The following is a 16,578-nucleotide window of genomic DNA, read 5'->3' as shown; positions in this document are numbered from 1 at the left end:
AGGAAGGAGGCAGAAGGGAACACTGCAGGGGGGATCAGGAGGGCACAGTACAGGGATCAGGAGGGCACAATACAGGGATCAGGAGGGCACAGTACAGGGGGAGTCAGGAGGGCACAGTACAGGGGGAGATCAGGAGGGCACAGTACAGGGGGAGACAGGAGGGCACAGTACAGGGATCAGGAGGGCACAATACAGGGATCAGGAGGGCACAGTACAGGGGGGAGTCAGGAGGGCACAATACTGAGATCAGGAGGGCACAATACAGGGGAGTCAGGAGGGCACAATACTGGGATCAGGAGGGCACAATACAGGGGGGAGTCAGGAGGGCACAATACTGGGATCAGGAGGGCACAGTACAGGGGGGAGTCAGGAGGGCACAATACTGAGATCAGGTGGGCACAATACTGGGATCAGGAGGGCACAATACAGGGGAGTCAGGAGGGCACAGTACTGGGGGAGTCAGGAGGGCACAATGCTGGGATCAGGAGGGCACAGTACTGGGTTCAGGAGAGCACAGTACTGGGATCAGGAGGACACAATACTGGGATCAGGGGAGCACAGTACTGGGATCAGGAGGGCACAATACTGGGATCAGGAGGGCACAGTACAGGGGGAGTCCAGTGGCCACAATACTGGGATCAGGAGGGCACAATACTGGGATCAGGAGGGCACAATACTGGGATCAGGAGGACACAATACTGGGATCAGGGGAGCACAATACTGGGATCAGGAGGGCACAGTACAGGGAGAGTCAGGAGGGCACAATACTGGGATCAGGAGGGCACAATACTGGGATCAGGAGGGCGCAATACTGGGATCAGGAGGGCACAGTACAGGGAGAGTCAGGTGGGCACAATACTGGAATCAGAGGGGGAACAATACAGGGGGAGTCAGTAAGGATCTCCCACTCAGCAGCTGAAAGTGGTGTGCAGGAGAGAAGGAGAAACTGGCTTTCAGTTGCTGCAGGCCAAGCTGTTCAGGGGATCAGATCCTTTAACTGCCCCCTGCGACCCCTGCAGCTCCACCAGGGCGCACAGGGCAATTAGGATGTGTACACCTAGCACACCCTGTGCACTCACCTATGCGTGTCCAGGTTTTAGGAGGTCTGAAACCTAAGCACATGATTCCAAATCCAGACGGGTGGCAACCCTACACAGCGCTCCCCAGGTTGCCAAGACCCCTCCATCCCTACAGTGCCCACCAACCTCCAGCAGTGCCCACCAGTTCCCCCTACCTTGCTGCAGAACCTCCAGCCCTATATAGTTTTCCTCATTGCCCCTGCAAAGCCCCCCGACCTTCAGCTCCCTCCAGAGACCCCATCCCCCACAGCTGCCCCTAGCTCCCTCAACGAGACCAGCAAGTCTCCTGGAGTCCTCTAACCCCTTCCAGTACCCCCCATCCCCCCACAGTGGTGACACCCACCCAACCCTTTGTCAATACACATTTGTATTCGCATACTTTTATTGTGAGAGTATAATTATTTTTTTCTTTTTATATTATTGAGGCACAGAACGGTTCGGCAGAATTTACCGGCCCTGGTCTCAGTAAGGTTGGGAGCCCCTGCTATAAATGAAGGGTGGCTGTTTTATTACCCTGTAGGAAGAGAACACCCAGGCAGGTACGTCCCTGAAAATGAAAGTAGCCATTAGAGGTATCTTAGCACCGACAGTGACCTGTGCACCACAGAACTGATATGGTGTGACGTTAAATCTAACTTTATGACTCCAGATTATTCTAGTCATCCCATAACATGATGACTGATAATGGCCAGAAAGTCAGCAAATGTCTCTCGTCTGTCCTGTTTATCCAAGTCAGAAACTCAGATTGTTTGTATTGAGTCTACTACACCAGTGATCTCCAAACTGGTCAGATGTGGCCCTTTGCTAGCCTTTATGTGCCCCTTGGGGCAATATTCCATCAACAGACACCAATGATGGGGCAATATTCCATCAACAGACACCAATGATGGGGCACTATTCGCCTCACTGACACCATCAATGGGGCATTATTCTTCTCATTGATACCAACAATGGGGCACCATTCCTCCCATGAACCACTTGGCAACCATGCTATAGCCGAATAAAGGCTACAGCGCGGTTGTCCAGTTCTGGGAGGGCGTCATATGACACTAAACCTAACAAAACCAAGTAATGACCACCAGAGTTCAACAATTGGAGTCTGTGCTGAGAATTGGTGCAGCTCACATTACAGTCTTCGGGTTTAAATTGAAGCTGGAGTTTAGGTATGGCAATTTTTACATAGTTACATTGTTCCAGCTTGGTCCAATGTAAATATATATGTGCCATACCTATGAGATGCCTCTAGAAGCTGAAAACCGGTGTAGTAGGCACTGCTACACCACCACTCCTACACTGCTACTACTCCACTGCTACACTGCTACCCCACCACTCCTATACTGCTACTACTCCACTGCTACACTGCTACTCCACCACTCCTACACTGCTACTCCACCACTCCTACACTGCTACTACTCCACTGCTACACTGCTACCCCACCACTCCTATACTGCTACTACTCCACTGCTACACTGCTACTCCACCACTCCTACACTGCTACTACTCCACTGCTACACTGCTACTCCACCACTCCTACACTGCTACTACTCCACTGCTACACTGCTACTCCACCACTCCTACACTGCTACTACTCCACTGCTACACTGCTACTCCACCACTCCTACACTGCTACTACTCCACTGCTACACTGCTACTCCACCACTCCTACACTGCTACCACTCCACTGCTACAGTGGTCTCCACTAGGTTCCAGGTCTTGTGCCAAACGACCTCCTCTCTGCATACTGGCCACAGGGGGGTCGCTTGCTTGGCATTGCCAAGGCATTGCTTGGCATTCAGAGAACGCCTGTCTGTCTGGCTCAGTAGCTTTTATGTGTCTTTAATTGTTCTTTAAAACTGAACACTTGGTATGATCTGTATTGTACGGTTCCATTGGTCCAGCTTTGCACAATGTAAGTATACATACTGTATCTCACATTTGAGGAGTCGCTAGAAATCACTGTAGTAGTCGGTGCTACTAAAGTGATTGCCACAACATTCTGGGTCCCATGCTGAGTGGCTTCCCTTCTCTACACCGACCACACGGGGTTTCTGGCTCAGCAATGCTTACATTTATAGAATCCCTTTTATTTTTTTAATGAATGCAAGGCCATCTGTGACTGGACGAGATGGAGTGGAGGGGTGGTGATGCTACGATGAGACACGAGATGGGTGCCAAGCTGGACCAACTTGAGAATGCAATACAGATCATTACTGGAGTTCAGTTTTAAGACTACATCATACCTACATACCTTGCGGTAACAGTTTGGTGAAAACCCTTTTCAGCTCCAGTATGACTGTGTACCAAGCCAGCTCCATAAAGACATGGTTTGACCAATTTGGTGCGGTGGAACTCAATTGTCCCACACAGAGCCCTGACCTCAACCTCAATGAACCAATGTGGAGAATTGGAATTCTAATTGTGGTCTTCATATTCAGCATCAGTACCTGACCTCACAAAAGCTATTTTGAATGACTGGGGTTCTAGCCTTCCCCTGCACTACCAGCTTTGTGGCAACAGTTTGGTGAAGACCATTTTGTGTTCCATAAAGACATTTTAAACTATGATTAATTGGCGCCAAAACATGTCAGAGGAGAATCCTGGGTGGAGTGTCTCTGGTTGTGAATGTGCTGAACAACAAAGTTAATTTTACCCTCGAAAATCTGTGTGTGGCTCAAGGACTTATCCATAGAGACATGGTTTGACCAATTTGGTGTGGAGGAACTTGAATGTCCTGCACAGAGCCCTGACCACAACCCTACTGAACACCTTTCGAATGAATTGGAACCCTGATTGTGAGCCAGGTCTTCTCATCCAACATCAGTACTTGGCCACAAATGTTCTTTTATATAAAGGGTGGTCTAGCCTTCCCCTACGCTTCTAGCCTCGTGGCAACAGTCTTGAAAAGGTTCTTTTCAATTCCATCATGATTATGACCCTGTGTACAAAGCCAGCTCCATAAAGATATGGTTTGACCAGTTTGGTGTGGAGGAATTGGAGATGGAGTTGGACTGACCTCAACCCTACTGAACATCTTTGAGATGATTGGAAATGCTGATTGTGGGCAAATTCCCACAGACACCCTCCCAAATCTCCCCAGATAGGTGAAGGATGTTATAGTTGCAGAAGGAAAGGAAGGGGATGGCAACTCCATATTAATGACCTTGGTTGTGGAATGGGATGTCCAGCAAGCTCATATAGGTGCGATGGTCCAGTGTTCAGACTATTGGCCACATGTATAACTATACAGATATCTATATCGATCTCTCAATTCATGTACTTCATGTACTCGGGTGGTCATGTAGAATAAACATTGCTTGTATAAGCTCTGTACAATGTCCTTTTAGATTTACCAACAAAATGTGTTCAAAATATGCAACCACGTAGGCCCTTGTACGACATCCCTGTTGGCTCTTCTTACTGCTCTGGCCCCTTTCATTCCTATGAGGTAAGCCATACTTTGATTGGCAGCTACTCAATGTCTCTGGCCATTCGTAAATCATGGGGACATGTTGGTGACTGCACTGATCACACAGACTTCTGCACACAGTGGTCACAGACACTCCCTTACTGCCCTCCATAGGGTGCCAATAGAGGTTGTAAAAGACTTAAGATAGAAAATCTCAGAGCGACCAGGAGAAATAATATTTGATGTGGATGGGGAATACCATTGCTTCCTACAGATGACAGCCGTTTTCAGGGCTTTTTTTCTCAGAGAATAGGTGCAGAAACTCCCCACTTCCTAGTCACCCCTTGTCTCTGCCCGCTACCCACCTCCGATCACCATCCCTTGGTTCCACCCCCTACACATCTCCAAGCACCATCCTTTGGTTCTGCCCCCTACCCACCTCTGAGCATTGTCCCTTGGTTCCACCCCATACCCACCAGCCAGCACTAATAGACCCTCCAGCAGCCAGCAACAATAGACCCCCGCCATAACAGTAGATCCCCCCAGCAACATAAGGCCCCCAGAAACAATAGACCCCTCTCTCAGCAATAGATTATCCCTTCATTGACAGTAGATCAGCCAGCACCAGTGGACCCTCCAGCACACCCCTTGCCATTACATACATTCAGAGATGGAAACTGGTGCCGAAACTGCGCTGTCCTGCATTTCCACTGAGAAAAAAGCCCTGGCTGGTTTTACCATTTGTGGCACCCTCCTAGATAGCTGGGGGGGGGGGGTTAGATGGTTAGACAGAGGCTGAGAAGCGGCCTGTGTGTAATAGTCAGAGAGAGGTCAAAGATCCAGATTCCAGATTTTCTTGTACCTCAAAAAAATAAACTCAAGATAGTGTATTACCTTTTAAACAAATAATTAACGTGCCACAAATCGTGAATCATGCACAACTGCATAACATGTGCAATACACACGTGAGGAAACCCCCCCCCCCCCCCCAAAAAAAAAAAAAAAATTAAATAATATATTATATTGTAATAGAAATATATAATAGCATCAATGTAAAAATCAATAATACCCGTGAATAAACTCCAATTATGGAGTCACAAAACTGCAGACAATGAACAGTGATTCACTCCAATTTAGTGTAAAAACCACACCTAATACAAAAAAAGTGATCAAGCTTCCAAACCAGCTCTATCCAAAACATTCCTTAGCCATTTGTGCAAAAAATAAAAAAAAATATATACAGTGGGGCAAAAAAGTATTTAGTCACCACCAATTGTGCAAGTTCTCCCACTTACAAAGATGAGAGAGGCCTGTAATTGGCATCATAGGGAGACCTCAACTATGAGAGACAAAATGAGAAAACAAATCCAGACAATCACATTGGCTGATCTGGAAAGAATTTATTTGCAAATTAAGGTGGAAAATAAGTATTTGGTGAATATGAAAAGTTCATGTCAATACTTTGTTATATATCCTTTGTTGGCAATGACAGAGGTCAGACGTTTCCTGGAAGTCTTCACAAGGTTGGCACACACTGTTGCTGGTATGTTGGCCCATCCTCCATGCAGATCTCCTCTAGAGCAGTGATGTTTTGGGGCTGTCGCTGGGCAACACGGACTTTCAACTCCCTCCAAAAGGTTTTCTATGGGGTTGGGATCTGGAGACTGGCTAGGCCACTCCAGGACCTTGAAATGCTTCTTACGAAGCCACTCCTTTGTTGCCCGGGCGGTATGTTTGGGATCATTGTCATGTTGGAAGACCCAGCCACGTTTCATCTTCAATGCCCTTGCTGATGGAAGGAGGTTTTCACTCAAAATCTCACAATACATGGCCCCATTCATTCTGTCCTGTACATGGATCAGTCGTCCTGGTCCCTTTGTGGAGAAACAGCCCAAAGCATGATGTTGCCACCCCCATGCTTCACAGTAGGTATGGTGTTCTTTGGATGCAACTCAGCATTCTCTCTCCTCCAAACACGACAAGTTGTGTTTCTACCAAGCAGTTCTATTTTGGTTTCATCTGACCATATGACGTTCTCCCAATCCTCTTCTGGATCATCCAAATGCTCTCTAGCAAACTTCAGACGGGCCCCGGACATGTACTGGCTTAAGCAGGGGGACACGTCTGGCACTGTAGGATCTGAGTCCCTGGCGGCGTAGTGTGTTACTGATAGTAGCCTTTGTTACGTTGGTCCCAGCTCTCTGCAGGTCATTCACTAGGTCCCCCTGTGTGGTCCTGGGATTTTTGCTCACCGTTCTTGTGATCATTTTGACCCCACAGGGTGAGATCTTGTGTGGAGCCCCAGATGGAGGGAGATTATCAGTGGTCTTGTATGTCTTCCATTTTCTAATTATTGCTCCCACAGTTGATTTGTGCTTGCCTATTGCAGATTCAGTCTTCCCAGCCTGGTGCAGGTCTACAATTTTGTTTCTGGTGTCCTTGGACAGCTCTTTGGTCTTCACCATAGTGGAGTTTGGAGTGTGACTGTTTGAGGTTGTAGACAGGTGTCTTTTATACTGATAACAAGTTCAAACAGGTGCCATTGATACAGGTAATGAGTGCAGGACAGAGGAGCCTCTTAAAGAAGAAGGTCCAGGTCTGTGAGAGCCAGAAATCTTGCTTGTTTGTAGGTGACCAAATACTTATTTTCCACCATAATTTGCAAATAAATTCTTTCCAGATCAGCCAATGTGATTGTCTGGATTTGTTTTCTCATTTTGTCTCTCATAGTTGAGGTCTCCCTATGATGCCAATTACAGGCCTCTCTCATCTTTGTAAGTGGGAGAACTTGTACAATTGGTGGGGACTAAATACTTCTTGCCCCACTGTATATATATATATATTGGTGTTAAATAAAGTGTTCCACTCCAGCTGGTGTAACAGTGAATAATTACCCTATGTCAGTATCAAAAGGGCATTTCTCAGATAATGGATAAAAACACTCTCCAGGATCCTAGTTATTCCTGTTGTTTCTCCTCATGGAATAAATCAGGGATTAGAGATGATGGTGTATTAAATCTAATACCATTTATTAAGTAACTTACATCAAAAACAGAAGAAAACAGCTCCCAGTTACAGAGACAGCTTCAAATGTATACTTTAGTAGGGGAACAACCACATGTTCCCACTCCCACAATGGCCCCGATCGCACTTCCGGTTCTGCGGCAGTGCGTCAGACGTCACTTGTCCCGACACGTTTCGTCACTTCCTGGACTTTTTTGAGGTACAAGAAAATCTGGAAACATCACGTGGGATAAAGTAAAGAAATACATTGAGTTTGGAGGAGAAAATACTTTATTATATAGAGACTGTAATTTTATTTTATTTATATTTGGTTACAGTCAGGTCCATAAATATTGGGACATCGACACAATTCTAACATTTTTGGCTCTATACACCACAATGGATATGAAATGAAACGAACAAGATGTGCTTTAACTGCAGACTGTCGACTTTAATTTGAGGGTATTGACATCCAAATCAGGTGAACGGCGTAGGAATTACAACGGTTTGCATATGTGCCTCCCACTTGTTAAGGGACCAAAAGTAATGGGACAGAATAATAATCATAAATCAAACTTTCACTTTTTAATACTTGGTTGCAAATCCTTTGCCGTCAATTACAGCCTGAAGTCTGGAACGCATAGACATCACCAGACGCTGGGTTTCATCCCTGGTGATGCTCTGCCAGGCCTCTACTGCAACTATCTTCAGTTCCTGCTTGTTCTTGGGGCATTTTCCCTTCAGTTTTGTCTTCAGCAAGTGAAATGCTCAATCGGATTCAGGTCAGGTGATGGACTTGGCCATTGCATAACATTCCACTTCTTTCCCTTAAAAAACTCTTTGGTGTCTTTTGCAGTCTGCTTTGGGTCATTGTCCATCTGCACTGTGAAGCGTCCAATGAGTTGTGAAGCATTTGGCTGAATATGAGCCGATAATATTCCCGAAACACTTCACAATTCATCCGGCTGCTTCTGTCAGCAGTCACATCATCAATAAATACAAGAGAAGCAGTTCCATTGGCAGCCATACATGCCCACGCCATGACACTACCACCACCATGATCACTGATGAGGTGGTATGCTTAGGACCATGAGCAGTTCCTTCTCCATCCTCTTCTCTTCCCATCACTCTGGTACAAGTTGATGTCGGTCTCCTCTGTCCATAGGATGTTGTTCCAGAACTGTGAAGGCTTTTTTACATGTCGTTTGGCAAACTCTAATCTGGCCTTCCTGTTTTTGAGGCTCACCAATGGTTTCCATCTTGTGGTGAACCCTCTGTATTCACTCTGGTGAAGTCTTCTCTTGATTGTTGACTTTGACACACATACACCTACCTCCTGGAGAGTGTTCTTGGTCTGGCCAACTGTTGTGAAGGGTGTTTTCTTCACCAGGGAAAGAATTCTTTGGTCATCCACCACAGTTGTTTTCCGTGGTCTTCCGGGTCTTTTGGTGTTGCTGAGCTCACCGGGGCGTTCCTTCTTTTTAAGAATGTTCCAAACAGTTGTTTTGACCACGCCTAATGTTTTTGCTATCTCTCTGATGGGTTTGTTTTGTTTTTTCAGCCTAATGAAGGCTTCACTGATAGTGACAGCTCTTTGGATCTCATCTTGAGAGTTGACAGCAACAGATTCCAAATGCAAATAGCACACTTGAAATGAACTCTGGACCTTTTATCTGCTCATTGTAATTGGGATAATGAGGGAATAACACACACCTGGCCATGAAACAGCTGAGAAGCCAATTGTCCCATTACTTTTGGTCTCTTATCAAGTGGGAGGCACATATGCAAAATGTTGTAATTCCTACACCGTTCACCTGACTTGGATGTAAATACCCTCAAATGAAAGCTGACAGTCTGCAGTTAAAGCACATCTTGCTCGTTTCATTTCAAATCCATTGTGGTGGTGTATAGAGCCAAAAATGTTAGAATTGTGTAGATGTCCCAATATTTATGGACCTGACTGTATATTGTGATTTAAGACATTTATTGTTTTGGACACTTATGATTGGTTATTGATTTAGGTCAATTTTGATGAGTAAAGTTCCTTTGTATTTATGTTTACTTTCAAGGGTGAAAGTTGTTGACTTTTCTTTAGGGTGTGGTAGTTATTGGTATAGGTGGTATTGTGCTGTAAGATTGGTTTATATTTGAAATACTACAATTTTGGCTGTATTCAATAAATTTCAATATATATATATATACAGTTGCAAGAAAAAGTATGTGAACCCCTTGGGATTACGTGGAGTTTTGCATGAATTGGGCATAAAATGTGCTCTGAACGTCATCTAAGTCACAACAATAGAAGAACACAGTCTGCTGAACATAATACTACACAAACATTAGATGTTGCCATGGTTTAATTGCACATAAGATGTAAACATTCACAGTGCAGGGAGGAAAAAGTATGTGAACCTTTGGACTTAATAACTGGTTGACCCTCCTTTGGCAGCAATAACCTCAACCAAACGTTTCCTGTAGTTGCAGATCAGACCTGCACAACGATCTGGAGTCATTTTGGACCACTCCTCTTCACAAAACTGTTTCAGTGTAGCAATATTCTTGGGATGTCTGGTGTGAATCGCTCTCTTAAGGTCATGCCACAGCATTTCAATGGGGTTGAGGTCAGGACTCTGACTGGGCCACTCCAGAAGGCGTATTCTGTGCTGTTGCAGCCATTGTTTTGTTGAATGACTTGTATGCTTTGGGTCATTGTCCTGTGGCATCACCCATCCTCTGCGGAGCTTCAGTTGGCGGACAGATGGTCGTACGTTTTCCTGCAAAATGTCTTGATAAACTCTGGAATTCATTTTCCCATCAATGACAACAATCCATCCAGGCCCTGAGGCAGCAAAGCAGCCCCAAACCATGATGCTCCCTCCGCCATGTTTCACAGTGGGGATGAGGTTTTGATGTTGGTGTGCTGTGCCTTTTTTTCTCCACACATAGTGTTGAGGAAGTTGTCCTCATCTGTTCCCTTGGGTATCCTGTACACCCCTATCCCTATCCCAGTATAACTCCCCTCAATAAAACAACAAAACCAAAGCTCAAGGACTGATCTCTGATTACAAGCCTGTGTGAAGATGTGTGATGCCTGGCTGCGCAGGACTATAGGGGGAGCCAAATCTTCTAGCGACTCCTAAGGTGGCAGTGCTACACATCATTGCTCTCCTCTTGGCCTTGTCATCTGATATGAACTGTAAAGTGTTTTAACACCATTAGTGATGATGTCACTTTCTGAGCAGCGATAAAAATCTGAACTCGCACAGTCCCTGTTTTTCCATCCACTCTGCGCTCAGGTTGCATCACCATTGTACAACCAGAGCTTGTTTTACTTTCATCTCCTGTCTAGGATTTCTAGGGTTGTGTCCAGGGGCGGACTGACAACTCATGGGGCCCCTGGGCAATAGGGGATCATGGGGCCCCTGTGTCCTTGCCCAAACTCAAAAAAGCCTATGAAAAAGGTACCAGGAGCATCTCATGGGGCCCCCTACTGACCCCGGGACCTCGGGCAGTGCCCGAGTTTCCAAATGGTCAGTCCGCCCCTGGTTGTGTCTGATATGTAGCCATTGTTTTGATCGGTGGAAATGTTCATTATTGTTTCCCAGGTGATAGAACGCCATGACGGGATGTGCAAGGAGGAATGCACCAGAAGCAGAACGTATGACATCCAGATTTGACTTTAGAATTGGGGCTCATTCACATGTGACGCTATTATTGCCGCCGCTCTGAAAAGTGGTCCGTGGTGAATGGCTTTTTAGAGTGTCTGACAGGTGGTGAGGAGATAACATGTCACCTCCTCACCACCTGTCTTAAATACCATAGATCATGGGTGTCAAACTGTTGCCGAACTACAAGTCCCATCATGCCTCTGCCTTTGGGAATCACGCTTGTAACTGTCAATCCTTGCAATGCCTCATGGGACTTGTAGTTCGGCAACAGCTGGAGGGCCGCCAGTTTGACACACATGGCCCTAGATGAACTCCTCTTCACCCAGCAATCTGAGGACTTTTTCTGGCTCCTGTCCCTTTAATTGAGGTGAACAGTCACTAGTAGGGGGCTCCTTCCCCTATCCGCACAGGGGGTGCTTGCGGGTTGGCTGCGGCTACCAGGCCTATCAGCTGGGCTGCTCCTTCCCTGGCATAAAGGTGGTCCTCGCTCAGGGGGCCAGTGAGCAGGCAGGTCCCATCCCACTAGGCCGCCTGGCAGCCTTCCTCCTCCAGCCTCACATCTTCCTCCAACTCTCTACGCCTCCCCCATCACCACTCTACTGAGCAGGCTCCAGTGGCACGCAGCGCAGCGATCGGTGGTGCTCTGTGTCCCTGAGACACAGCGGATCACCGATCCGCGGAAAAAGCCGATGACTTTGGCTCAGTCATGTGATCAGCTGTGTCCAATCACAGCAATCGCATGCAAATAAGGAAATGCCGGATATCGGCATTCGTCACACTGACTGTGTGAGGAGAGGAGAGCCGGTAATCGGCATTACTCAGAGGGGACATCTACACTGATGATCAGTGTAGCCCAATCAATGCCACCTGTCAGTGCCCATCAATGTCAGTGCCTACCAATGCATATCAGCGCCCATCTGAGCTGCCTTTCAGTGCCAACTATCAGAGCCAGTCAGTGCCACCTATCAGTGCTGCCTATCAGTGCCGCCTATCAGTGCCATATATGAGTACTGCCTTTCAGTGCCCATCAGCGATATCTGTCAATGCCCATCAGTGATGCCTGTCAATGCCCATCAGTTCCACCTACCAGTGCCTCCTTATCAGTGCCCATCAGTGCCGCCTCATAGTGCCCATCACTGCAGCCTATAGTGCCCATCACTGCAGCCTATCAGTGCCCATCACTGCAGCCTCATTAGCACACATCAGTGAAGGAGAAGAATTACTCATTTACAAAATTTTCTAACAGAAACTAACAGAAAAACTTTTTTTTCAGAATTTTCAGTTGTTTTTGGTTTGTTTATCAAAAAATAAAAACCCCACAGAGGTGATTAAATACCACCAAAAGAAAGCTCTATCTGTCTCAAAAAAATGCTAAAAACTTCATAAGGGTGCAGTGTTGCATGACCGCGCAATTGTCATTCAAAGTGCAACAGTGCTGAAAGCTGAAAATTAGCCTAGACAGGAAGGGGGTAGAAGTGCCCGGTAGGCAGGAAGGGGGTAGAAGTGCCCAGTAGGCAGGAAGGGGGTGACAGTGCCCGGCAGGCAGGAAGGGGGTAGAAGTGTCCGGCAGGCAGGAAGGGGGTAGAAGTGCCCGGCAGGCAGGAAGGGGGTGACAGTGCCCGGCAGGCAGGAAAGGGGTAGAAGTGCCCGGCAGGCAGGAAGGGGGTAGAAGTGCCCTGTAGGCAGGAAGGGGGTAGAAGTGTCCGGTAGGCAGGAAGGGGGTAGAAGTGCCCAGCAGGCAGGAAGGGAGTAGAAGTGCCCGGCAGGCAGGAAGGGGGTAGAAGTGTCCGGTAGGCAGGAAGGGGGTAGAAGTGCCCAGCAGGCAGGAAGGGAGTAGAAGTGCCCGGCAGGCAGGAAGGGGGTAGAAGTGCCCGGCAGGCAGGAAGGGGGTAGAAGTGTCCGGTAGGCAGGAAGGGGGTAGAAGTGCCCTGTAGGCAGGAAGGGGGTGACAGTGCCCGGCAGGCAGGAAAGGGGTAGAAGTGCCCGGCAGGCAGGAAGGGGGTAGAAGTGCCCTGTAGGCAGGAAGGGGGTAGAAGTGTCCGGTAGGCAGGAAGGGGGTAGAAGTGCCCAGCAGGCAGGAAGGGAGTAGAAGTGTCCGGTAGGCAGGAAGGGGGTAGAAGTGCCCTGTAGGCAGGAAAGGGGTAGAAGTGCCCTGTAGGCAGGAAAGGGGTAGAAGTGTCCTGTAGGCAGGAAGGGGGTAGAAGTGCCCTGTAGGCAGGAAAGGGGTAGAAGTGTCCTGTAGGCAGGAAGGGGGTAAAAGTGCCCGGTAGACAGGAAGGGGGTAGAAGTGCCCGGTAGGCAGGAAGGGGGTAGAAGTGCCCGGCAGGCAGGAAGGGGGTAGAAGTGCCCGGCAGGCAGGAAGGGGGTAGAAGTGCCCTGTAGGCAGGAGGGGGTGACAGTGCCTGGTAGGCAGGAAGGGGGTAGAAGTGCCCGGTAGGCAGGAAGGGGGTAGAAGTGCCCGGTAGGCAGGAAGGGGGTGACAGTGTCCGGTAGGGAAGGGGTTAAAGGCTGAACGTTGCATTTTGGTTCAATAGACTTCAATGGAGATGCTGCAGAAATGCGTTTTTGATGCGTTTTGCGGTTTAATCTGCCCAGCAACAAGTGGGGGGAAAAAAACGAAACGCATCAAAAACGCAACAAAAACGCATGTGCAAAAAGCAGTGCAGAAACGGATCAAAAGCAAACCACGAAGGTGTGAACCAGGGGTGGACTGAAAACTCATGGGGCCCCCGGGCAGTAGGGAATCATGGGGCCCCTGTGTCCTCACCCACACTCAAAAAAAGCCTATAAAAGGTACCAGGGGCATTTCATGGGGCCCCCTACTGACCCCGGGCCTGCGGGCAGTGACCGAGCGCTTGAATGGTCAGTCCGCCCCTGGTGTGAACCGAGCCTTACTGTGTAACCAGGAACTAGCAGATTTAGCTACACTAACAAACTGCCGCCAGACTCCAGCTCACACTGCAGTCAGCACCTCCTGGAGCCCGGCGCTCATTATTCTTCATTGAGGCTTCAACTGATATTTCTGAATTCCTAACGCAGCCGTTTGTGCTTTCCATCCTCTAGGACCCCCTGAAACGGCTACAAATGACATGAAAACGTACATGGACATGCTGAATCCGGAAATAAACCCCAACGGAGGCAAGAAAGGTGACAGCAGCGTTCCCCCGCCCCCACCGCCGGCCTTTCCTCCCCCACCGCCACCGGCTCCTGACTCCAGACTCCCGCCGCCCCCGTGTTATCCGGCGCCAAACCCTCCGGAGGGTCAGCACACATCGGAGATCTACGTCCAGGCGAAGAACAATCTGCGGCACGTGGAGAGCGAAATCCTGCAGGAAGAGGTAATTGGGCACGGGTACTTGGAGTATGTTCGGTTATGGGGCCGCCGTCATTCACCGGCCGTGTGGGTTCAAAGCCGAATTAAACCCAAAGCCAAGAATGTCCTATGTTGCAGCTTACCAATCATTAGATGTGGCGGCTGCATTCGTTTTCTGTTTTTAGGCTTTTTTTCTATTTTCATGTGGTGATCCAGCCAGTAAGTTTGTTGTTTTTCAGAAGCTCAAGCTCCCTAGCAGAATGTATCAGTTTACACGGATGAGACAAACCATTTACCATGAAGGCTCCACGGGGCATCTTAATAGCGCCGGAAGCGTTCGCTGTGTAAAGACGCATTAAAAACGTGAGTTTTTCAGCGTTTTTTAGAGTTTTTGCATTAGCGTTTAGCCGTGTTTTCTGAATTTGTGGTTTTTAGCTTTTTTTGCATTAGCGTTTAGCTGCGTTTTTCATAATTTGCAGTTTTTATTGTTTTTTTAGCATTTTTTTACATACAGAAAAAATTTTTGCTAAAAAAAAAAAAGTACAAAAACACCGATTTGCTGCGTTTCTGCCCGTTTCGCCGCGTTTTACCATTACAGCTTGCATGCACACGGTGGCGTTTTCTTCAGCTGGTGATCTTGCTAGTAACACGCCTCCTGTATTGGAGCGCCCCCACCCTAGGCAGGTGCATCAGGTGACACCTATCGCACGGGGTGACACCGAACCCGCTCCACAAAAAGGTAAGTTTTAAAGCGAGCCGACGATCCCCGCAGGATGGATCAAATCTGCAGATCGAGCATAATGGATTGGAGTCCGATCCATTATGCTTCCCGATCCGCAGATCTGATCCATCCTGCGGGGATCGTCGGCTCGCTTTAAAACCTCCCTTTTCATGAAGCTCGTGGAGAGATCAGTTAACCCCATATAGGTTGCAAGCTGACGATCCCCGCAGGATGGATCGGATCTGCAGATTGAGCATCCAATGGATCGGATCTGCGGATTGAGCATAATGGATCAGAGTCCGATCCATTGTGCTCCTCAATCCACAGATCCGATTTATCCTGCGGGGATCGTCGGCTTGCAACCTATACGGGGTTAACTGATCTCTCCACGAGCTCCATGGAAAGGTACATTTTAAAGCAAGCCGACGATCCCCGCAGGATGGATCGGATCTGCGGATCGGGGAGCATAATGGATTGGACTCCGATCCATTATGCTCGATCCGCAGATCCGATCCATCCTGCGGGGATCGTCGGCTTGTAACCTATACGGGGTTAACTGATCTCTCCACGAGCTCCATGAAAAGGTAAGTTTTAAAGCAAGCCGACGATCCCCGCAGGATGGATCGGATCTGCGGATCGAGCATAATGGATCGGAGTCCAATCCATTATGCCCGATTCGCAGATCCGATCCATCCTGCGGGGATCGTCGGCTTGCAACCTATACGGGGTTAACTGATCTCTCCACGAGCTCCAGGGAAAGGTACATTTTAAAGCAAGCCGACGATCCCCGCAGGATGGATCGGATCTGCAGATTGAGCATAATAGGTCAGAGTCCGATCCATTAAGCTCCCCGATCCGCAGATCCGAACCATCCTGCGGGGATTGTCGGAGGGGTGACACGAAGTGTTACTGCACCGGGTGACACCAACCCTAGGAACGCCCCTGCTCTGGAGGAAGGAGCACAGGGCGCACCTTTGGACAAGCAGCTATGTCAGTCAGGCGGAACACAAAAAAAGTGTCAAACTGGCATTTTTGTACTTTTTTTTTGTGTGTGTAAAAAAAACTCAAAAAGCTAAAAACCACAAATTCAGAAAACACGGCTAAACACTAATGCAAAAACGCTAAAAAAATGCTGAAAAACTCACATTTTTACCGCGACTTTGCACAGCTAACGCTTCCAGCGCTATTAAAATGCCCCGAGTGCATAGAGCCTTACTGGTAAATGGTTTTTCTCATCCGTGTAAACTGATACATTCTGCTGGGGAGCTTGAGCGTTTGACAAACAACAGACTTACTGTCTGGATCACCAGATGAAAATAGAAAAGCTAATGCAGCTGCCACATCTAAGAATTGGTGAGCTGCAATATAAGAAATGTTTGTTTTGGGGG

General features: G+C 48.0%; 1 protein-coding gene across 1 annotated transcript in view; it reads left to right on the top strand.

Moving 5' to 3' along the window:
* The window catches only part of LOC149428542 (espin-like), a gene marked incomplete at its 3' end in the record, with an annotated part of 99,152 nt that extends 84,658 nt beyond the window's left edge, over positions 1 to 14,494 (top strand). The window contains exon 7 of the mRNA XM_089667284.1: positions 14,220 to 14,494. Within this exon, the coding sequence (XP_089523410.1) occupies positions 14,220 to 14,494 (275 nt within the window). The remainder of the gene's footprint in view (positions 1 to 14,219) is intronic.
* Positions 14,495 to 16,578: the final 2,084 nt, after the last annotated feature.

The sequence above is a fragment of the Staurois parvus genome, unplaced genomic scaffold, assembly GCF_062004578.1.
Source record: "Staurois parvus isolate SC_StPar_1 unplaced genomic scaffold, SC_StPar_1.0 ptg003147l, whole genome shotgun sequence".
Lineage (NCBI taxonomy): Eukaryota > Metazoa > Chordata > Amphibia > Anura > Ranidae > Staurois > Staurois parvus.
Note: the sequence above shows the minus strand (reverse complement) of the source record. Positions and strands in the feature narration are given on the sequence as shown.